The 23,154-nt window shown below is 45.0% G+C and overlaps 3 protein-coding genes across 7 annotated transcripts; all 3 read right to left on the bottom strand.

Annotated features, from left to right (window-relative positions):
• Window positions 1-620: 620 nt before the first annotated feature.
• LOC133916332 (phosphoinositide phospholipase C 4-like) lies at window positions 621-5,706 on the bottom strand. 2 transcript variants are annotated; one of them, XM_062359956.1, is made up of 10 exons: window positions 5,060-5,706; window positions 4,289-4,485; window positions 4,003-4,138; window positions 3,671-3,922; window positions 3,349-3,578; window positions 3,087-3,204; window positions 2,502-2,654; window positions 2,352-2,438; window positions 1,160-2,253; window positions 621-1,059 (listed from the first exon to the last, which is right to left on the bottom strand). In XM_062359956.1, the coding sequence occupies exons 1-9, from the start codon at window positions 5,462-5,464 to the stop codon at window positions 1,963-1,965; spliced, it is 1,869 nt and encodes a 622-aa protein (XP_062215940.1). In that variant the 5' UTR covers window positions 5,465-5,706; the 3' UTR covers window positions 621-1,059; window positions 1,160-1,962. The 2 variants fall into 2 exon arrangements, with proteins under 2 accessions (XP_062215940.1, XP_062215939.1); XM_062359955.1 differs by having other exon boundaries at window positions 2,352-2,654.
• A 1,025-nt stretch (window positions 5,707-6,731) lies between these two features.
• Window positions 6,732-10,172, bottom strand: LOC133916333 (uncharacterized). Of its 2 annotated transcripts, none has more exons than XM_062359959.1 (2): window positions 9,221-10,172; window positions 6,732-7,190 (listed from the first exon to the last, which is right to left on the bottom strand). In XM_062359959.1, exon 1 carries the CDS (start codon window positions 10,005-10,007, stop codon window positions 9,234-9,236), a length of 774 nt encoding a protein of 257 aa, XP_062215943.1. In that variant the 5' UTR covers window positions 10,008-10,172; the 3' UTR covers window positions 6,732-7,190; window positions 9,221-9,233. The 2 variants fall into 2 exon arrangements, with proteins under 2 accessions (XP_062215943.1, XP_062215942.1); XM_062359958.1 differs by having other exon boundaries at window positions 9,212-10,172.
• Window positions 10,173-11,851: 1,679 nt separating this feature from the next.
• Window positions 11,852-17,883, bottom strand: LOC133916334 (serine/threonine protein kinase OSK4). 3 transcript variants are annotated; one of them, XM_062359960.1, is made up of 11 exons: window positions 17,588-17,881; window positions 15,563-15,754; window positions 15,207-15,391; window positions 14,550-14,732; window positions 14,331-14,462; window positions 14,047-14,232; window positions 13,578-13,667; window positions 13,415-13,498; window positions 13,189-13,329; window positions 12,886-13,110; window positions 11,852-12,311 (listed from the first exon to the last, which is right to left on the bottom strand). In XM_062359960.1, the coding sequence occupies exons 2-11, from the start codon at window positions 15,744-15,746 to the stop codon at window positions 12,198-12,200; spliced, it is 1,524 nt and encodes a 507-aa protein (XP_062215944.1). In that variant the 5' UTR covers window positions 15,747-15,754; window positions 17,588-17,881; the 3' UTR covers window positions 11,852-12,197. The 3 variants fall into 3 exon arrangements, with proteins under 3 accessions (XP_062215944.1, XP_062215945.1, XP_062215946.1); XM_062359961.1 differs by lacking the exon at window positions 17,588-17,881 and adding an exon at window positions 15,862-16,033; XM_062359962.1 differs by lacking the exon at window positions 11,852-12,311 and adding an exon at window positions 12,327-12,700 and having other exon boundaries at window positions 17,588-17,883.
• Between the last annotated feature and the right edge of the window lie 5,271 nt (window positions 17,884-23,154).

Consider the following 23,154-nt stretch of genomic DNA (forward strand, 5'->3'; position numbering starts at 1 on the left):
ACTGCCATCGTGTGTGATTCGTACCGGTACATGGAGTTGCATGAGATGCTGGCATCGTCCAGCGCAAAACTCTCAAATAGAGTTGTATCATGGTATTCATACATTTATTATAATATTTGAAGAATACATAATCTGAAAAGGGTTAGTGCCATGATATATGGGAGACCGTATTAGAGATTGTTGTTGTGATTCCGTTGACAGGTGAATCAAGATTGTCATGGCTTAAAACTCATATGCTTTGGCTTTTCGTGGTGAGAAAAATGATTGTATCTGTAATACTATTTAATCTAGTGAGATATGTTTATATTCATAGCCGTTACTTGCTAAGGTTGTCTTACCCCGTTAACTCATTTTTTCAGGTACGTTTAGGTTGTTGACGTGCATTTTGTTGGATGAACTTGGTAGTTGCATGCACTACTTTATCACAATACCAATAATCTAAACTTGTGTTTGAAAACTATATTTTTGGTAGTATGTCGTTCGTGCTGTAATAAGCTTTGTATTTGAATAAGTAAACATGTATATGGTGTAGGTAGATATATGTTGTGGTTACGTTGTTTATATCATATATTGTCTGTCTATAAATTATGTGATCAGTTATACTGTAACTATAGAAAAAATACTGTCAAATTTTTTTATATTTGAATAAGATATATTTAGTTGTAAAGTAGGGTGTTATATGGAATGAGAAAGAAATGTGTGTGCCTCTATGGCTGTATGTGTCGCACACATGAGTCGTCGTGCCAATGTAAGATTCTGCTGCTGCTATCTACCACCACACGCAAGATTGCAAGGACGCTTGATACTAGCAAAGTAAAAGCAAATCAGATCAGATCAAAGGCCGCGCGAGATGCTCCGTCAGTGGATCACTTGACCACTCCCAGCAGCAGCAGGATCTGGAGGAAGATGTAGGACACACCCCAGACGGTGGAGTACTGCAGTTTGCTCTCCCCCTCCACGTCGGAGAAGTCCCCGTCCACGCACTTGCTGAAACCCCCCGCGAGCCACGCGAGGTTCGTGTACCCGTCGTCGTGCAGCATCCTCACCGCGATCAACGACCTTGAACCCCACACAACAAACAAGCTAGTTTTGTTACTACATGAGCCCAGCAAACGTACGTGTCAGTGCACTCTAATCGCGCTTCTATAACTTCATTTACCTGAGGCCTTCTCCGCAGGCGACGAGGAGCTTGGCGTCCTTACCGTCGCCGGCCACGGCGGCGGCAACGTCGTCGAGGAAGCGGCCGTTCATCTTGGTGAAGGATTGCCCGGTCCAGAGCCCGATTTAGCCAAAGTGGACCCACTTCTTGAGCAGCGTCCGGGGGCTCATGTCGTCATCCCCCACGAACAGCGGCACGTGCGCCGAGCCCCGCACGCCGGCGCGGGCGCGCTCCCACGGCGGCTGCACGTCCAGCAGCCGGAACCCCTCCGCGCCCAGCGCCTCCGCCGCGTCCTGCGGCCGCACGGCCTTCACCGTGCCCGACTGTACCAGCGCCTCCGCGCCCCCGGCCCACGGCGACGTCGCCTGCGCCCTGACGCGAGAGCGAGACAGGACAGGGGAGGCGGCGAACCACGTGGATGCGGTTGCAGCAGCCCCCGTCGCCATGGCCACCGTCTGTTTGCTTACTGCTTGTCACTAGTCAGTTCAGGTCTCACAGTCCGAACTCCGACACGCTTACAGGTCACTCTTATTCACATAATATTTTAGGTTCAATCGGCGCCGTTGCTACAGCTCCTGGCCGCACGATTCCTTATACCAGATGAGGCAGAGTCTGAAGGGATATCCGGCACGTTAATTTGTGCCACATCGGAAGCTTAGGGCGCTAGCGGCAACGGCGCGGTACGGAACAGGCAATGGTGGCAATTGCGAAGATGCGATCCTGGCCGTCAAAAAAATCGATCCTATGCAAGCAAACATCGATCAACAACACATGGCAGCATGTTCATTCTCTGCTACGGGACGCTAGGTGAACTCGAAGCGCATGAGGAGCTTGACGCTCCTGAACTTGAGACCCTTGTGGTCGAAGAGCGGCACGGCGCGGATCCCCGGCCGCAGCTCCATCACCGGCAGCGCCGTCTGCCCGCCGAAGTCGTCCTCGCTCACGTCTTGCTCGTGCACCTCCACGCGGAGCACCGCGATCTCAGGGACGGTCAGCGGGAAAGTGAACTCCTCCTCCCAGACCGGGACCCAGCTGTCCTCCACGGCCTTCGTCTTCCTCATCACCGAGTCCGATGGGACTCCGGCGATGCCAACCTGTTGGTTCGGTGAACCACAAGCAAATTACCAATGCCTTGCCTCCTCAAGTTTCAGGCTCCATTGGCATGCTAAACTCGAGGAGTGGGTTGACAGACCTTTGCATAGAAATCTGGAGGGGAATACGTGTCGAAGTGTGTCTGCTTGAAGTCCCTCTGCCAACCTTCACCCATGTATACTTTCACCTGAAAACCAGTATCCAAGTTATCCCATTTCCAAACTTCACAGAGGAGAAACAAGCCATGTACCTTCAATGTCGTCTTCACTGGTAGATCTGCCTTCGGATCGAACACCTTTCCATCAGGACAAGTTTGCATCAAGAAGTCTGGTTTCTTCACATAACCACAGCCCCCGTTGGCTTTGTAAAAACCATGCATTAACCAGAGGGCTCTTCCATATCCCTGGGAAAAAATTTCAGGTCTTCATGACATTAGGCAGCTAATACATAAGTAACGGTTGTCAAAGTAAAGGAAAACTAACTAATTACGCAGGGTTTCTCTGGATGGTATGTGAAAAACAGAGCGCACGATATGCCCTAATCATGTGCCGACTGAGCAACCAAAACACGAGCTCAGTGGCATTAGGGGCAAATGGAATATTGATCCAAATCCTGTAACTGGAAAATTGGAGACTACAGGAATTCAATAAGGCTAGAGTATGTTGTTGTTTTTAAAGCATTTAAAGGATGCTTATGTTATAAGAAAAGGAGTGTAAAGTACATGCACCAGCGGTGCCAAAGGGAGGACTAATTACAAGCAGCGTGCAGCAATAACCAAAAGAAATACTGGAAAACAACAAAAGGTTAGAATATGTTGCTCAAATTAGAAATGTACCTGCATATTGAATGCCACCATTTGAGCACCATGCACCCAGCCAAGAAATGGATTATAGTTGGATGAATCAAAGCGGGTTCCCTTTGGGTATATTCTCAGTAAATTTCTATGTGTGAAGCTGCTTGGAACAAACAGAAAGAGCTCTTCAGTAAGAGAAAGCAAAAGTAGGCAACAAAGAGTTTAGAAGTAACGAATGACAACACAATTATCTCGTCTCTCCTCCAACGTTTGCTGAGCAATTAAATGTATTTGCTAAACAAACCTAACGATGTTGGGACCATGACGTGCTGCCACTTTTACAAGTTCTTGCTCACTCAAACTGAGGCGCCTAACTTTGTCCGGATCACTCTTTAAGGCGTCGATGATAGCACCCTTTGGCTTTCCTGCCTTGATAGTAATGAGGTGTTTATACTCTGGTGCTGCATGCTGGCACCTTTTCAGCTCATAATCATCTTCCACGCCTCTTTCACGGTATAATATATCATCGTCATTCTGCTAGAGCACCATTTAGAAAATCTTGATGTGCAGAAATTGCGGGTCAAGAAAACAATGGGGTAAAATGTAGCAGAATTTAAGACCAGTACCCTGTCGGCAACTTGCATCTCATCCTGAATATCTGGGACTTCTATTCCCCACGCTGCTTCTTCACTTTCTCCTTTCTTAAACTGAGGCTCAATTTCTCTCTCCTTCATATTACTGCCCTTTGATTCGAGGTACTCCTTCGGAGGCTTTGTTGAGAGGATGACACGCCCCTTTAGAGCTTCAGGTGAAGGAAATTCTTGAAGATGTTTTGATTCAGGGTAATATAGGATGTCTCCAAATACTTCAAGGACCATCTAAACAAAAATTGCAGAAGTAGCTACAGTAGAATCACCTGCACCCATATATTAATAGTTCAGGGAAAAAATACAATTACCTTAGCTACTTTTGCCTGAAGATCATATGTAAGGTGGTCTTCTAATGTTATAATAACAGGATAGGGAGACGCAACAAAGGCATATTCTTTGATGGACCTCAAGCATTTGATAAGTGATACTGGGGCAGTCAGTGTCCTATCAAGAGTGAAAAAAGTGGAATGAAATCATATCATGGAAATGACATCTGTAGTTTTAAGTACAGAAATAAAGTTTCAACAAAATGGTGTGTGCAAAAACCTCTTCATGAAAGGAATGTACCAAGTAACAATGCATGCAGATATGTACCTTCCATGGAGAATATCAATGTCATCCTTAGAAGAATTTGGCCATATGTCCAATTCAATTACACGAACACCTATTTGCAGTGCCTTTATGATGGGAACATCACTGCAGTCACTGCTGAGTTGATTACCTGTCAGGTACGAGTTGTGTCCAGTGTATATAAAATAATGCGACAGTGGTGCGTTCATGTCCTGATGGACCTGGAAACAAGGTATTTACCACCGTGAAACAATTTACATAGTACATACCAGATCATTAAACTGCAGATCAGTAATGGAGCTTGACAAGCTAGTCAAAGCAGATAATGACCGACAGAATTTTCCTTCTACAGCGAATGACAGCCAACATATTCAGTTAATCTACTAAATTCAGAACTCTATGCAAAAAAAAGTACATATATCAACCAAAGTCAATTCAATGCATCATCATCGTTTCACAACGTCAAGCCTAATCCATGACGCTAAGCAAAGACAAAATAACCTGATTTTGTGATCGCGCCAATGGCTGCAAATGTTCAGATGACACACGCATTATATAATGAGCAGTTTACAAATCCCCTTTGTGATCCACAAAATATTGAAGTGACACACGCATTATATGAGGAGCTCATAATCCCCTTTGTAATTCGCAAATGCTCATTTGCTAATTACTACATTATGTAACCTGTGTCCGAACGCGCCTCCCAACTAGCAATCGCAGCAATAAACACAGGGAAACGATGAATCAAGCGGCATTTGGGGATCGGTGCTCGAGCAACTAACTAGATGGTAATACCTGGGAGTGCTGGATGGGCGGGTTGAGGTCCTCGGAGAAGAGGAAATGTCTGAAGTCGTCGACGGTGAGCGCAGGTCTCCCGAATCGCGGGGTGCGGCTGCGGTCCTGCAGGACCCGGTCGACGATCTGCTCCGCGTCCTCGCCGTCGGCCCCTCCGGTGGCGGCGAGGTAGCGGCGGAGGTCGTCGGCGCCCATGTAGGGCGAACCGGCGGCGCAGCGGGAGAAGAGCGCGCGCACGTCCTCCGGTGTGGACGCGTCCCCGAGCGCGAACCTGCGCGTGAAGAAGATGCAGCACTTGTACGACCCCATTTCCGCCGCCGCCCCCGTCTCGTCCTCGCTCCCCGTCCCCGGCGGAGGTGTGTTGGGTGGGGAGGCGCGTGGGGAAGCTTTGTCTCGTTTGGGCATTTTGGCGTCGCGAGCTTTCAGGGCGATTCGGAGGTGGACGTGCGGAGGGGAGGAGAGGCTGATTGGGAGGAGCTGCTTGTCAGGGAGACGGTTAAGTACTCGGTCCGTTGATTCTTCTCTCTTCTAAAAAATGCGTCGGTGTCCATCAGTGCAAGTGTGCATGCACGTTTGTTCGGCCATGGCCGCCGTTGAGCGCCAAGGTGGCAAAGTGTTCGTCCCAACGGGCTTCACGGCTTCGTCGGGAAAGCCCTCCGTGCCGTCCACCCACTGAAGTGAAGCCCCCCTCCACCCGGGTGCCATCACCCGTCGTCAGCGCGGCAATGGTGAGGCGCGCGTGGTTCGTGTCGGATGCCGGGCGTTCGCTATGACGAATTTCTGCTGCGGCGTGGCGCGCTCTCTTTGCCGGTAAGTGTCACTTCCATGTTTCATGCACATAGGCCCAGCCCACTGCCGCTTGCAGTCTCGCATCGTGCAAAGGCCAACAATACCTTCATTGTGGAATGAGTTTCAATTCAGATCGAGCACACATCAAGTTCGGGGTATTTCACGGATGATACAACCAGAAACCCAGCGGACAACCATACAGCCAAAAGCCCATACTGTTCTTGTTTGACTTATATGAGATACAAACTAGTGTACAGCAGCAGGACGAAAAGGTCGACGATGAATTTGAACGTCTTCAAAAGAAGATTTGCAGCGGACAATTCTTGTACTTCAGCCTAACCCAAATTGCACTGAAAACTTGAGGAATATGGACATTCCAAGTGACAGACAGGCCGCAAATAATCTTTTAGGCATACTAGCAGTATGAAAACATTTCCCTAGGCAAAATCAGCCTTTGCATGTGGCTACCTTTAAGCTCATGCCATTTATTAACAAGTAGCTCCGTAGTCTACCGCTGTACTATGACCGCTATACCACATCCGCGTACACAGAAAAGCAAATCAACTCATTTCGAAAAAGAAAAAAAAAAGCAAATCAACTCATTTCGAAAAAGAAAGAAAAAAGCAAATCAACTCATTTCGAAAAAGAAAAAAAAAGAGCAAATCAACTGGCACCTTCGAAAGAAAATACCCCGAGAAGTGACACCGTCAGGAGAATTTTAGGTAACTGAATAACTAATGATGCTATCAGACCAAGCTGATAATGACACATCTTGTTCACACACGAACCAAAAATAGAGACCCGCGTAAATACACAAATGCAAGCAGCATATAGAACTATTCCACAAGGCATAAACTCAAGGGCCAACTTGTAACAAGAGAAATAAAACTAACCCTCCTTTGATTTATGAATCAGTAACTACCACATTACCTAAAGAAAAAACAATTACCTCATAAAATTGCAACGCTGGAAAATGAACAATGCAACAGAAAAGAAACGAACAGTGATCCTAAAATAAACCAGTCGTGGTATAAGTACAATGAACAAATTTGAACGGACCACGAGTCCACGACCACACCCCTTTAGAAAGTCAGATTCCCACCAATACTTCGGAGAAACCTAATTACTTCATATTTGCAGTGTCTGGATCCAGACTTCCTTTTTCTTTCCAAGATCTATACCCAGCCCCCACCATGCCCACTGGAACTGAAGGATCAAAAGTAACAGAACGTTTTTTCAGCTTGCCAGATCATAAGTAGTTCTGCAACGTCGCACCAAAACCACTCCTGTGACAGGTAAAAAGGCAGTCCATTCCATGCACCGAACGAATTATGAACACGATCTGCACAGAAAGGAGAGAAACACAGTTTGTAACTAGTACACAATAACAAGAAAAAAACAGTAAAGAACAATATAAAAGTTTTCACAATGCACAATTGCAAACACAAATTCACAATGGGGCTAGCCGAGAATACCTTCTTAAAGCCTAATTTAACTTGTACAAAGTAACAGTTAGTCACTATTTGTAGCCTAGGTTAATGGAAAGTGAGAGTACAGACCTCCCAGTTGTCATAGAGGTATAAAAGATAAATAAACCACTGAAAACATCTTTCTAGAGAAAGGTGTTCAGACAGGTTAAAGTTATGTTGGCTTCATGACTCATGTAGAAGAAACATTTTCTCCATAAAGCTGCTTGCATTAGTAAATGAGTTTATCTGAATTATCTCATCACACGAAACCTTTCTACTTAGCATATCAAATCAAGTGCATGAGTCCTGGCCTGAGATCCATAATGGACAAAACAAGCGCATATCCCTTTAGCAAAAAAATTAACAGAAAAGCGATCAAAATGTATTACTTGTGGATCAGAAGATCGTTTGGCCCCTACTACACTAATAAAAATTTATATCTGAGTATGATCGCATAGCATGTCATGTGGGCTTGAGCTACATACAGGTCCTAATTCACAAGATCTCTCACATAGCATGTCATGTGGGCCGAAGCTGCATACAGGTCCTAACTCATAAAATCCCTCACATAGCATTTCATGTGGCCCGAAGCTGCATACAGTTCCTAATTAGTTATACCATGAAGATACAAATCTATCGAAATAAAGAAAGGCCATCTAAAGATTAGTGTTTAAGGCCCTGCATGTTGCAGGAGGGCAATATTTGACACTGCAAAGCATATTCACTCTGTCATTCCACAATTTAACATCGCTAAATGACACTTGCAGATTATATCAACCAAAGAGAAAAGATCATGTGAACATAAGCATGAAACTGATAACTATTGCACTGGTTCAAATGAAAATTCTAAGTCAGGGCAGTGTTAGGCTCTGGATCACATGTTTGATGCTGAACAGCTGAAGAAGATAGTCTATAAGACTAGAAAGCTGGGTCAAGGGCATGCATAGTGTTTTCAATTTCTATAGGAAATATCTTCGACTGGAGAAACCATTTGATTTTCTATAGGAAATTCCCGTAGGAATAATACTTGCTTCATTGGATATACAATAACAACTTGCTAATACTAATTCCATTGCCATAACCATTTATATCTAGATGCGCTATACTTCATCAGCATTGCTACCATCGAACAGAATAAACCATCTTGCATATCTATGGGCAACCATAAAAATGGACTACACCTACGGTTTGGAGCTCCATCTTATCTTGTAAGACATAAGTCTGCAGATTTCCTATCAATTATTGTTCATGACACAGTGTTGGCTTTTTTTCACATGTAAAATGCCAACAATGAAAGTTCCAAACACCTAATTGTCAATTATGGAAAATAAGACAGAGATGTGAAACTTCCAGATAATGGACACTATCATCACTGAACAGTGGTGCCTAATGACGACAGGTTAAGTAAGAAGTTCCAAGAGTTTTGAATATCACTACTTTAAGCATGGTAGTACATACTCACTTTTCAGTTATAATCATGGCAGAATTCACACCATTACGAGGGGATAAAACATTGACTAGTTGAATAACCTTCAAATTAGATAAAAACAGTAACATCCATCCAGACGGGTGCTCTTTGAGCTTCCAAGAACCAAAAACACTAAACAAACCAGTCTCTATGTAGGACTAGAGAACTGCAAAATGTTGCATATGAACTCAATCGTTGAATCATGGTTGTATTGGCTAAAGTTCAGCCACACAATCAGATTTGTCCATTTGGTTTCTATTTATCTTCAAACCACAATTACTTATGTATATAACTTGTAGCATAATTAAATTGATTACGTTACAGGCTTACACAGAAAACTATTGCCACACCACACCCACTAGCGCAAAACAACAACACTTATCAAAATTGATACTAGCACGATCTAGTAAAATTGTCCAAGCATACCTTCCATACCATAAAAACAGTATCAGAAGATAACAAGCAGTGAGAAGAGCATGTAGACGAGCCAACACGCGTAGGCGATGAGCCCCCTATGCTCGTCGCCACTGGATGCAAGCTCTGCGAGCAGCCTGGTGCAGACCCTGGTGGACCATAGGACAAACGCCATCCCCACTCCAAACATGAGCCCGCCACCCCGCGGCAGGAAGAGGGAGACCGCGGAGAAGATGACCATGGGGAGCATGCAATAGCCGACGAGGCTGACGCACCTGTAGAGGTCGAGGTCACCGCGGCGGCCGCCCGAGAGCATGGAGAAGACGAAGTAGAGGAAGAGGGACGCGACGGTGACCCAGCCGAGCACGATCCCGAAGTGGAACTTCCCCGCAAGGAGCTGGAAGAGGCCGAAGGACAGGAGGAAGAGGAACGGGCCGGAGAGGTCGGCATCGGCATGGAGGGAAGGGTCGGCGGATCGGAGCGGGTGGAGGATGGAGAGCGTCTTCCGCCAGATCTGGCGCGTGTTGATGCCAAGCTCCTCGAGGAGCGGCGGCTCGTCCTCGAAGGAGGCCCCCGAGCCGACGCCGATGGGCCCCGCGAAGAGGGGCGGCGCCGAGGAGGAGGACGCGGCGGCAGCGGAGATGTCGAAGGACATGAATGGGAGCGGGTTGGCGGCGGAGGAGGTGGAGGGGCGGGGCGGCGCGAAGGCGGGTGGAGGGGAGGCCCCCGCGCCCGGGGGAGGGGGACGGCGGTGCGTCGGGGTGGACGGGTTGAAGACCACCGGCGGCACGGGGAACTCCTTCGCCATGGTCGCGGCGATCGGGGAGGAAGCGGGCGGCGGCGGGTTTCGAGATCTAAGTGGTTGCGGGAGATCGGGACTTGGGTTTTGGCCCTGGCGAGGAGGAGGGGATCGGGGGAGGAATCGCGCCGCGCTTTCCTTCGCCTTTCGGTTTTTGTTTTCCTTTTTTATTTGCGCGTTTCGTGGTTACCCTTTGGATGGTTTTTTTTTCAGATTTTCTCTTAAACAAAATCAGAAACTATCCAAACTATTGGTTTCTGACACCGGTTTCTGTAGCTTTTAGCTAGCCGAGAAGACGGTTGTAGTTAAAATAAACTAAAAGCTAAGAAATAGATTTTAACTGACTTTTGGATGTCCTGATGAACTAAAAATTTATTATAAAAACTAATAATCAAAATTCAACAGCCACAGTCGATTCATCAGGTAGCCAAAAGCTCTGAAACCACCGTCTAATCAAATGGGTCTAAGTAAAGGACAAATACGTTGAAGATTGCTTACGTGAAAAGAATCCAAATTATATTTTTTATACTTATGATAGAGTATTATAAATGGATGACCGGTATCCTAAAATAGTTTCATGGAACATTCAAAAGCGGCGATAATGAGAGCACTTGTTTGAAGAGATGAAAAGAGGAGAATAGAGCAGTATTGAACTGACACGACACTGTTATTCATAACAAGGCCCAAAACTTGCGAGTAAAGTGATCAAAGTTCTACTGCGTGAAAGTTCAATATTAAGAAAATCTGTTATACTAACATAATAGAATATTCCTAACATTTTGCAGCAAATAAATGAATGCTGGGTCTTTTGTTAAAAAAATGATTGCTAGTTCATGTCAACCTGACCAAATTTTTAAAAAAAAATAGTGCAAAGGAGTTTATTCATTGCTAATGTTTATGCATACATCAATGAAATCTGGTGGGTTTAGTACCAACCCCCAGCGTCCAAGCTCAATTGTGAGCACCCATATATTCGACCTCCTGCTTTCATGCCGAAGGATACCTCCTGCTTCGAGCCAATTTCCTGAAAGATCATCGTATACGGGCAGCAGCCTGATCCGTTTAGGATTGCTTATTTGAAATCAGACGCGATGCACACCTTAGCAGTCCATTGCCAGATTCAATCCTTCATTGCATGCAATTGCTTCTAGAGTTTCTGGTTCCTCCATGTCAGGAATGACAAGCGCATAGGCAGGTACAAACTTGCCTACACGCGATCTCTGCATAAAGCACTTACTGTTCCTTTTTAGCCGAGTCTAGAGACCGACACATCAACATTACATCTTCACCGAATCCTCCGGAGGAGGCACCCATTCCGGCGCTGTTCGGTGCAGGCCATAACTCGGTTTCAGGTTACATCTCGTTTGGCAGGAGCTGGGTCCAATCTGAAACTCCAAGCATGGTTTAGAAAAGGGATTAACCTCGGGCATACTGCTGTTGATAGGCCAAGGCCTCACCCAACGGCCAAGCCCAACCCAAGCAAATCAGCAGTGCACGATCATCTCGTCGTGGTTTGTCCCCATGATCGCTCGGCGCCCAACGCACCGTGGCCGCGCTCGCAAAACGGACACACGATCTTTTGTAGTACTATGTCATGATTGTTGGCTGCTTCTTCTTCTAGCTTTTTTATACCAGAAGCCTAAATAAATAGATTATTAAAAAGTAACTTTAAAAAAGACAATAATCTATTTTTAAAAAAATAAACAAAAACTAAGAAGCTAACAGGAAAAGGAGAAGTTATATATGAGAAGTTAAAAATTTCTTATAAAAACCTACTGCTAAAATTCAAAAACAGCTTAGCTAAAAGCAACTAGAAACAAAAACAGCAAACAAACAGGACTTAAATGTCTTAGTTCTCAACGGGTGAACAGAAGCCAGATCTTGCATTTTTCATAAAAGCTTGCCTGCAGCACCAGCACCAGCACCAGCGGTACCATGCCACGGCCTGCAGAAACAGCATTGTCCACCCAGACAGTTGACTAAGCCTGTGAACTATCAAATCTATCTATAACAACCAACCTAGGTGCTTAACCCAGGAGGAATACTCACTCAAGCAACACGGTTCTCTGTCAACAAGGAAAAAAAAAGAAAAAAAAGTTGCCTATTTACACGCTGTCGTTTATTCATCACTGCAGTGAGAGACCACACGCGGTCGAACCCTCGGTTTGGTTATTCACCGCTCTGAAGCAAAACGCGGCACTATAGAACCCTGAGCTTAGTAAGGAAGGCCGCACAAAAGTCCAGGAAAAGTAGCTGAGGTCCAGTAACCCTCTGCATATCCAGCAGGTACTTGTCGTCCCTGGTCTTGTAAAGCTGAAGACGAAGATAAAAAATGTCAGCAAGTACACTGTCAAAGAGATCAAATACGCAGTCTTTGCTAGAAGTTCAAAATATGGCCGACTGATGCGGAGCGTATTGAAAATTTGAAAGTATGTGTAGGAGGAAATACATTTCTTCCTAAAAGTGAGAGAAGGGGGCTTGAACACACATAATTACTTTTTGGTAACCAAAAAAAAAAAAAAACTCGACCCATGGGGAGAGAACCCCGAGGTATTTTACTAAGGTTGAGAACCCCCCGAACACGCCACGCAACATCACGCTCGACCGCGCGAGCAACCAGCAGCACGAGGGTTGATTTTTTTGTGAGTACCCGGGTTCGAGCCCGGGTCGGCCGCGCCACAACTAGACGATTTGCCAACGTGCTGCGAGCATAACAATGATTCAGAACGCATGATTGAAAGGAATTGGGAACGCATTCCTCTGTTCTAATTCCAACAACAAGGACATTACCAAGTATCCGAATGTGAAGACAGTATATGGTTAAAGGTCCACTATTTATTACATGGCGAACAAAATAAAGTTAATGTACAAAGTTAAAATTGCGTACCTGGACTTCAAACTTGATCACAGCAGGTAGCCTCCCATTTACATCGCCATTATCCATGATGGTAGAGTCAATAAGAAAACTGCTGTTGGCATCTAACATATCCTCAGGAAAACCCAGGGACCATCTGCATTTCATGTTGTACTGTCCATTCTTCTTCCAGGAGACATTTAATTCTTGAAGTGCTTTGAGAACCTCAACCATTATCTCCCGAGGGTGCGCCCTAGACTGTTGGTTAAGTGATACATTAATACTTTTGCTAAGTTTTACAAAACAAAGCAAAGTAAAATGAACAATATGCAAGACCTGAAGTCCAAGAGCCCATTTTCTTTCGACCGGATAATGTGGCCGCAAGCCACTACCATGAGGATCACTGCTTCCTGGAAGATAATGCCTCGTACTAGAACTAGCTACTTCCAAAGAAGCCATCTGGTTTAAATTCCTATCCTGGAGAACCATCCATTCAAACATCCAATATTGATTAAGTTATCAATAAATTAAATAAGTCCCAGACGATGTAATGTGGACTAACCGTCGTTTCCTGATAGTCTGCCCCGAGATAGCCACTAGTAGCTCGAAACCGATTGTCCAAGAGCAAATAATATGCAACAGTTGCCTGGAAAATTTGTTTAAAATCACTAAATCGGTTATAGAGTCACTAGAAGGAACAAAAAGCTCACATCCCTTGTTTATACCTCATTTTGCAGTCGATTGCACAGTGATTCACACACATGGTCCTTGTTAAATCCCAAGTTAACAACATCATGGAGAGTATCTTCATCAATCTTCAAAAAATGGCCGTGTAGGAAAACATTATACCATTGTCACAAGAAGAGTAAATACAGGGCTAGCTAGTGTAAAATCAATTCAATAAAACAACATTAATATCCCTATAAAGTGCATTAAAAAGTAACATTGCAAGGAAAACTTAGTGTGTTACTTTTCTGTGATATAGACATGTTGGCACTGCTAAAACAAACTACTAGTAGTTACTCCGAGATACAACTTTTGACAGTTGATTTCTACAATATTAGGTTCACAAGATATTATAGAATTGTATTTATAAAAGTAATTTCCATGACAGATAATGAGAGTGGACAAAGTTAGAAAAGTTTGGCTACAAGCATACCATAGCCACTTATAATGTTAGATAGATTAAAGTACCATTTTGGCTTGTTGTGTTGTGTCTGGTGGAGGCACTGCCAAGTAACGAGGAAGGCGAATCTGGAACCATTGATGCTCTCGAATTTCACGAATTGTGATTCTCTTCGTAGGGTCGACAACAAGCATTCTTGGTATCAAATCTCTGGCCAAAGCAGACAAATGACTTGGAAGAGTATAGATACCTCCCTGAAACACGAAACGCCCAAGAGGCAATCAAATCTTCAGAACAAAAAAAAAATCTACTCATTGCAAGGTCAAAGTAGTCCATATAAGTGCTTCCTCACCTTTATCTTTTTGAACAGGTTGGGAATATTCTCATCATCAAATGGAAGAGTACCACAAAGAAGAGCATAAAGGATTACTCCACAACTCCATACATCAACCTCTGGTCCAGCATATAATTTACCAGAAATTACCTGCAAAGGAACACCCACTGTGTATTAAGAAACATGGTGTGTAGAGGAGCAGGAAACTATAGACTCACAGTAATACAAATAAAATACCTCTGGAGCAGCATAGTTTGGACTCCCACAGCTAGTCTTCAAAAAATGACCATCATGCATGACATTGCTCAAGCCGAAGTCCGCAAGTTTTACATTATACTTCGAATCAAGCAACAAGTTTTCTGGTTTTAGGTCACGATGAACAACCATGTTTCTATGGCAGTATTCAACACCAGATATAATCTGTTCAAGAAATTTAAAACACACAAGAAAAAAAACTGATGAGGCAAGCCTTGAATGTAGATTCAACAAAATCATAATATTTTAAAATGGCATCTTCTCCCTCAAAAAGATATAATGCTTCTATATATGATTCAAAATTTCAAACTACATGCCATTTGTGATGCTAAGATGATCAAGATTTCTAGAACATGACGCTAATTGATTTAATTGATCATCTCACCCCTCAAGGCAAAGTATACCTTGGCAAGCTTGCAAGTAAACATGGTTAAAGGTCAGAAGCTAAAAACACAAGACAATAAATGCAAAGCTAAGCCAAATACTTACTAAGTCCACATAAACACAACAGCAACACATTAGGAACATGGATAGAATGCCCAAAGATTTTCAAGTTTCATTGATGGAAACAGCGACATGGAACTGTTGGTTAATATGTTGTGTCCCTACAAGTGGATAAATGTACAAAAGGAGAAATACCTGTTGGAAGATTCGGCGAGCTTCATCTTCCTGTAATCTGCCTTTCTCAACAATGTAATCAAACAGCTCACCATACTTGCAATACTCCATCATAACATATATATCTGTAGGTGTGTAAATGACTTCATAAAGGCGAATGATATGGGGGTGAATGAACAGCTTCAGTATCTTGATTTCTCTATTTGCTGGAAACAGGAAATAAGGGGGAAATGAAGTCAAGCATTAGCCTTTAGCCTGATGCAATTCCAGGACCTAATATTATCAGCTCAAAAGCAACATGAAAAGGCAAAAGTTGAAATTTCTCCTTACCAAATATATTAATGAAATAAGGAGATATATTTGTAAAAGGAAGATACCTTTCTCTTCCATTTCCATATTTCTCATTTGGCGACGGTTAATGATCTTTATAGCAACCCTGTGTCCTGTAAGCTTATGCTCTGCAATCTTCACTTTTCCAAATGTACCAATACCTAATGTTCTTCCCAGGTTGTAGTTTCTTAACGCTTCAGAATGCCCACCCCCTCTAGTATTTCCATCCATTTTTCACTCTGCCATTATGAAAGAAGAGAGATGTTGTATGTCATTTAGCAGACAACTTTACACTTCAGACACAAGATTAATGCACATTTTTGAACAGGTGCAGAATGTGCCTCACGATTTGAGTTACGCTGCAATCATACATACAAGGAAGAGCCTACAGTGTGTCATCGCAAACCATGAAACAAAAAATGACACTGTGAACAAGACACTAAGTTAGATCAAACTACATAATTGTTCCCTTAAGATCATTGCCACAAATATCAGCTGTCATTAGCTTTTGCACTTTAAGATCATGTGTTATGTGCAGGAATTACTGTTCACACGCGTGAACAGTAACTGCGGCGCTGTAGCACGAGATTAGGGAGGTTAGGATAGTTTAGTTATTATATCTTTTGGTATGTTAGGATTCGAACGGATTTGTTTAGAGATGAGTTTGATAGGAGATAAGTTAGGAGTCAGAATTAGGATTATAATTTCCCCTCTTTATATAAAGGGGCAGCCAACATATCTTTGTAATCAAGCAAGAGAAGAATTAATCTATAGTCTAATCTCTCTCCCTAGCAGCAGCAGCCGCTAGGCTATTCTCTTGACGGATGTTTATCCCCCTAATGATCCTAGGATCCTAACACCATGTATCTTGATTCTTGAGCAATAACTCTTCGTCTTATTAGGGCAAATACAAGCTGTACGTACTAGGATCCATTGCCTAGTAGAAATACATATCAGTATATCACAGCTGTTGTGATCCAAGTTCCGAGTAAAGTTTTGGCAAAAGTACCTTTTATGGGTAAAATAAATACCATCATGCATTTGCGCCATCCTATCCTCCCCTAAACCAAACCCTAAACATGAGCGACCCCTCCTCCCCGGAGCGGTTCTTTCCTGGCCTTCCTCCTCCCCAAAGTGCTCTAACTCATCCTCCCAGCATGAAATCCCTGATTGCTGCACAGCTTTTACACGGTGTCTTCCCACTGCATCTTGTCCGTCGATAGATGTCTAGGTGCTGCAACCGCAATATTTGCTTGGTGGTGCAAAAATAGACTACTAGAACCAGGACTTTTGCTTGGTGGTGGAATGAGATAGGAAACTCACGGTACCCTAGTGGTTTAATTCTTTTAGAAAAACCCCTAAATATCATGACTAATTAAAACCAGAGGCATCATGACCCCATTCACCTCTAGACAAATTTATCAATAAACAGCAGGACATGATGGGTGTAAATAACTAATGCTGTGTCAACACTCAAGATACCTAGCATTAGCGCATGAATTTTCATACAGAACATATGCCAGTATCCAATCAACGATTGCACGCAGGGAGTCTGTGCTGTCGGTCCCATCCATACAAGAAATGGATCTTTCAGCTCAGAAATTAAGTTTGAGGAAAGTGGGATCAACCGACCGATCAATCAATCAGTAAACCAACTAGACAAGGAATCAACCAATCGATCCAGGTTGACCCTCTACCGAGAAGTGAGAGATTAGCCCGGACGGATCTGAGACGAAGGAACCGAAGGAAACAGGGGGAGAATACTTCCTTGTTGATTAGGCGCGGCGTTGGAGGAGACCACAATTACCTGCTCTAACAAGCAACAACCCCTCTACAAGCACCACCACCAAGCATCTCAAGATTCCCCGACCTTACCTACGAGCCAAGGTCGGAAAACAACCCCACCTCCTCCCGAAATGCAACAGCGAGCCCCCTCGATCCGCAGCTCAAAACCACCCCCCAGGTCCCGACCAATCCCCCCAAACCCACGACCCACGAAACACCGATACAGCAGGAGAGCGTGCGAACCGGGAGGAAATCTACGAGAGCAGCGGCGTGGTTGGTCACCGTACCTGCGAAGCTCGCCGGCCCCCGACGGGGTCAACCTTCCTGCGCGCGGGCGAGTGCGGTACGAGACGGGGAGAGCACCACTCGCTCGAACCGAGCCGAGACCGGGAGAGGTTTTAGGCTTGGGCGTAGCAGCGTTTGCCTTGGTTGGATCCCGGAGGCTTTAACCCGGAATCAGCTTAATTTAATCGCCGCCTCGGCCGGGTTAGAGCGAAGGGGCGGCGTTACCGGGGAAGATCACCATCGCGCTGACGTGGCGCCTCACTCTCTCGGTCGCGCCCGCATTTTGGCTCCTCCTGTCTTTCCGCCTCTTTTTCGCTGTGCTCGCATCGCCCCGTTCTTAATTTTTCTCCTGGCGAAGAAGGCGTAGGGACGATGGACGCGTCGGCGTGATTTGTCGGAGGTGATTTTGGTCGCCGGTGGTGGTCATCGCCGCGGAGGAAGGCTGATGCGTTGCCATGCAGTTTCACACTGTTGCAAGTGCGGCTCCTCGTGCCAGTGGCAGTCTGGCAGACACGTTCCGCAGCTTAGTTTGCATTGGCCAGGTGAGATCGGCGATGGAGGGGTCCCTCGTGCTGCTATGCTTCAAGCCTTGCTCGCCACCTTGGGCACGCTCTAACTCCTGCCCTTACTGGGCCGCTGGAGGGTTGACAATTCAAAAAAGAAGAAGATGGGTTGGGCATTGTTGTTACACTAAAGAAAGTACTTTCTTTTACTTTTTCAATGCGTATTTAATAGGGCGTGGAATATATTAAAATAATGATAGTGATTACAACCTTAGATTTAAAAAAGACTAGAGATTAACTAATTTACACAAAGACAAACATCAATTCTCTTATGAACGTCTTACATGCGGATCCCAATCACTTCATAACATCATCGTACCACCACAAGAGCGTGTGAAAAAGAAAAACAATGAGGATGAGATATAAACAACCTATCAATATAAAACAAATTGGCTCTAGATGTTAGAATGTCGCAAGAGATACGTGTAGATGAGTGCAACCTTAACACTAACCAACTTCGACACTCACAAGAGTCTATGAGCGAGCACCCACCACCATCTTCGTTTCCCTAGAATATCAACAGGCTGACATCACCGAACAATCTGGTGACTTGGAATGCAGAGTCGGCATCGTCGATCCGGAAGAAAGAGCAACAAAACCAGGGTAGCAAAATTTCATGAAACCCGTTGCGATTAGGCTAAGGAAAGCATCCCTTCCTGTATCTTTGTTGGAGAAAGTGTGTAAGTCATCATCGTTGCCGATAAAGGTATGAAGGAAGCAAAAAACACACGCATCATCCTAGGAAAGCTAAACCCTAACCTAAGCAGATCTAATCTAACAGGAAACTTTATTAGAGAAATTAACTACTTCAACTAAATAGATCTATAAGGAGGCTAGGTCCCTGCTTCCTCTCGCCGCCGAGACAGCCGGAAATGATAAAGGAGGGGGACCAAGCAGCGATGAAGAGCGTGTCGAAGTCACGAGCGGTCAGGCTCGTACGTGTACCCTGGTGTGCGCTTCCTTCTTTCTTTCTTTTTATTTTTGCAGTGTTGTATAAAGGAATATCAAGTTTGCATAATGGAATGGGTGGGGCGGGCCGTTTTGCAGGTGAAACTGAGGGTGGAATTGTTCTCTCTCTTTTATTCTAACCTAGTTCAAAATCGACTGCCTTAAACTTTACATTTGATCGACACCATGCAGCTGTCTAGTTTAAAATTTTCTTTAACACCAGTTAGACTCGACCAGTGCAGGGTTAAAAAAAAACAGCGAATGAAACGTCTTGCTCTGTTAGTCAGAGGTACAGATTCTTTGCCTGGCAACGGAAGCAAGTAACGCATCGAACGTAATTGCCGACTTCCCCGGCCAGCAGACCGCAGAAATTTCAACCCGTGCATGTCTCGCGGTTCGTCACTGTGAATCCTTGTCACGCACGATGATCTACCCCGCTCTCCATCGCCGGTTCCGCCGTGCAAGCGACGTCTTCGAGGCCAAGCACCCGCGCACGTGGCTAAGCTACTCTCGTTTGTCTTCACGTGATAATATTCCGCGGCGAGCTGCACGATGCGGCGCTTCTTCGCCGTTCAGTACCGTACAGCGTTTGGAGACGGCAGGAAAAGGCGGTCCCTGACGGCCTTACGTGACGCGATCGAATGCGCTCGTAACTTCGTTATCCTTCGTGATTAAAAAAAACTCTCTCTCTATATATATATTATATATGTTGCAACGGAGATCTAAATCTATCCTCCGTATCACGCACCCTCCTACCATACCTAGCTGCTATCCCTATACTTTGTGGCTTGTCGTCGTCTCTCGTCATAGTCTCGTTTAATTTCATGATTATATTTTGAAAGATCTGAACCAAGATAACTTTTGTGTTTATGAGTTTATCATAAATATACGAACACCGCGAATATTATTCATGCGCTTATCGACTGATACACCTAGAAATTATTATCAGGGACTAACCCTCGACAATTGACGCATTAGGTAGGGAGCGTGCTTCTACGTTTCGATAAGTGTTTGAGTTTAGATCAAACTACCCATAGACGGATCTACGGTAACTGTTGAGTCCCGTACTGAGGACTCTGGTCACCACGAAGTGTTCGTCATGGAGTACGATCCAGATGAACCTGATGTGCTCCAGATATAGAACACTGAATAAGAGTCTGAAGGCTCTGAGGCTCAACGGGAAGTTTGCATGAGAGTTCATGCAACACGGGGGAGAGCAGGGCAGTGGAGGCTCCCATGTTCCGGGTACCGGCAATGATTCTCAGGCCACACGACTTAGAGAGGAACCGGACCAGAGCCGGACACAGGGACGCTCTAGCACAGCCTCAACCACCGCAGCGTTGTCCAGAGGAGCTGCCGCAGAGGACGCGGTCCTTGGCAGTGTCGTCACCAAAGTCATCACGCCGCACAAAATGCCGAGGGTTCCTGAAAGTGCCTAGAGGGGGGGGGGGTGAATAGGTTTTTCTGAAAATTAAAACTAAACAGTGGATTAAAATATGCCGGATACTCCGGTCAGTCCGGAGTATCCGGTCTATACAGGATTTCGAGAATAACTAAGAATTAACGCAAACAACTAGAATCTAAAGGTGATACTAAGTCTACTAGATATCACAAAGCTTAAACAACAATAAATACTAGCAAGATTATCACTAGGGCTAATTATATGGAAAATTCTCAAAGCTACACAATTAAGTAAATTGCACAAATGAGAACACAAGGGATTATCCCGGAGTTCGGCCACCTTACAAAGAAGTGCCTACGTCTCCGTTGAGGAGCTCACAAAGAGTCGGATCTTTTCCAACCCTATCCTCTTCTAGCGACTACAAAGATCAAGCTAGAATTTCCTTACTCAATTTGAAGTCGATTACAAACTTCCCGTGGCACTCCATAAAGATTGGATGCTCTACGAGCGACGCCTTGCTGTCTAGAAGCACAAGGCTCCAAGAGAAATGATCACAGCGAATGCTTGATGAAGAACTCAATGCTCAAATGCCTTAATCTCACTCCAAACCCAAACTCACTAAATTTGCGTAAAACTAAGCACTAGAGATGGTTAGAGGGACTTTGAATGCTCTTAGAATACTCAAGGAGTGTAGAGTTCAGCAGCAACAGCAAGCCTTTAATGCCATGGGATGTGGAAGTATATATAACCCTCTCTCAAAAATTAGCTGTTACTGTTCTGACATACCTAACCCAGAGTATCCGGTGAAGACCGGAGTATCCGGCTCAATTCTAAAACGGCGTCAGAACGGTCACAGAACTGTGTCAGAACTAGCTGTTACGGTTCTGTTAAGTTACCAGAGTCTCCGGTCCTGACAGGGCTACCACTCAAACAAAGTCCAGAGACTTGCTGGACCCTCCGGCTTCTCCAGGTACCGGAGTATCTGGTGAACACCGGACCCTCTAGCGGAGTCTCCCTCGGAGACTCTGGTCTTAAAACTCACCAATCACCAGAGTATCCGGTGAACACCGGAGACTTCGGGCAAAAAGAAATTCGGAATCGAGCACCTTCTGCCGGAGTCTGTCTCGGAGACTCCAGTCTAAATACTGAGTACCGGAGTATCCGGTGAACACTGGAGACTCCAGACTCAGTGAACTTCTGTCTAACAACCCATTGTCCGTGGGTGAGTGTGTCTTTCAACTTATTGGAACTAAAGGATATCTTGAGCATTGAGACACTAAACAAGCAATCAAATGCAACCCTCTTAATAGAGCGGCTATCCTAGACTCAATTTCAAAAATCGAAAAATTTAAATCCTATTGAGTACTCCTTGTTGCTTCTCTTTTCTTTTCGAAGGGCATCAATCGTCATATGTCTTCTCAATTTAGACTAAGACCTGTTCATGACTTAAATAACACATATTAGATCCTTAATCGTTTTGTCATCAATAAGCCAAAACCCACTTAGGGGGCCTAGATGCACTTTCAGTTCCCTCCTCGCGATATGTCGCCACTTCACGCTCGACAGTTTGACTACGAGGCCATGACGCATGCACAGAATCTGCAGACATGTCCGTCACTAGGAAATGAAGGTCCCGATTGCCAAGAATCGTAGTAGGCCCCACGGCAAGAAAGAACCTGTCCTCCCTCAGTAGTGGGGAGTGCTCGGAGACTCCCGCCGCGTTGGGACAGTCAACGCTCTGACCTGCGTGACTCTCTGCACCAACGAGACCTTCGCGGCGTGATCCAGAGCCAGGTAGCCACCCGAGAGTAGTAGGACCGCACCTGGCAAGAGCAGGAAAAGGGCAAGCAACCCTACCACTCGCTTCCCCCACACAGGGAGGTGTCAGATTCCTCCATCCCCTCCATAGGACTGCGTGACCTTCGTCTCTCGCCCTGAGCACGCGTTGTCGCCCATCAGCGGGTGACTCCCCGTTACGAAACAGGGTGTAACACCCTATCAGCTCGGCTGTGAGAGGTGTACTGGCCGGACAAGTTTTGGCTGGTCCTAGCCGAAAAGTGTGATGGATTGACCAACTTCGAGGAGTTTCTACATATCTACACCATCATGGTGCAAGCCACGGGAGGCCATGAGGAAGTCATGACCAACTACTTCCCAACCGCCTTGATCGGTTCAGATCGGTCCTGACTTATTGAAAGTGCCTAGAGGTGAGATCGGTCCTGACTAAGCAACACACTTGTGGCTTGAGCATTGCGATGCATATTTTGTTCTTCACTTGAGGTGAGCTCTTGGTCTTCCTCCGGCAACTCAAAACCTGTGCAAACAATCTTCCAAATACTTGGATGAAGAGAGATTAAATGTATTTTTATTTTGTGCCTCCAAGCGGCATAATGTGTACCATCGAAGAATGGTGCACGCCCGGAAGGCACGGAAATGTAATTGCTTGAAGAATTCAAACGATCATAATTGAAAGAAATTTCACTTCCCTTTCCTTTACCATTACCATCGTCACTCCTTGATGGATCATCTTTAAAACCCCTCGGACTTCCGGATGTCGACATAATGAATCCCTCCAAGCGGTGAAGCTTTGTAGGAGGTTAGGCTCTGATACCAATTGAAAGTGCCTAGAGGGGGGTGAATAGGCTTTTCTGAAAAT

The sequence above is a fragment of the Phragmites australis genome, chromosome 4, assembly GCF_958298935.1.
Source record: "Phragmites australis chromosome 4, lpPhrAust1.1, whole genome shotgun sequence".
NCBI classification, from domain to species: Eukaryota; Viridiplantae; Streptophyta; class Magnoliopsida; order Poales; family Poaceae; genus Phragmites; species Phragmites australis.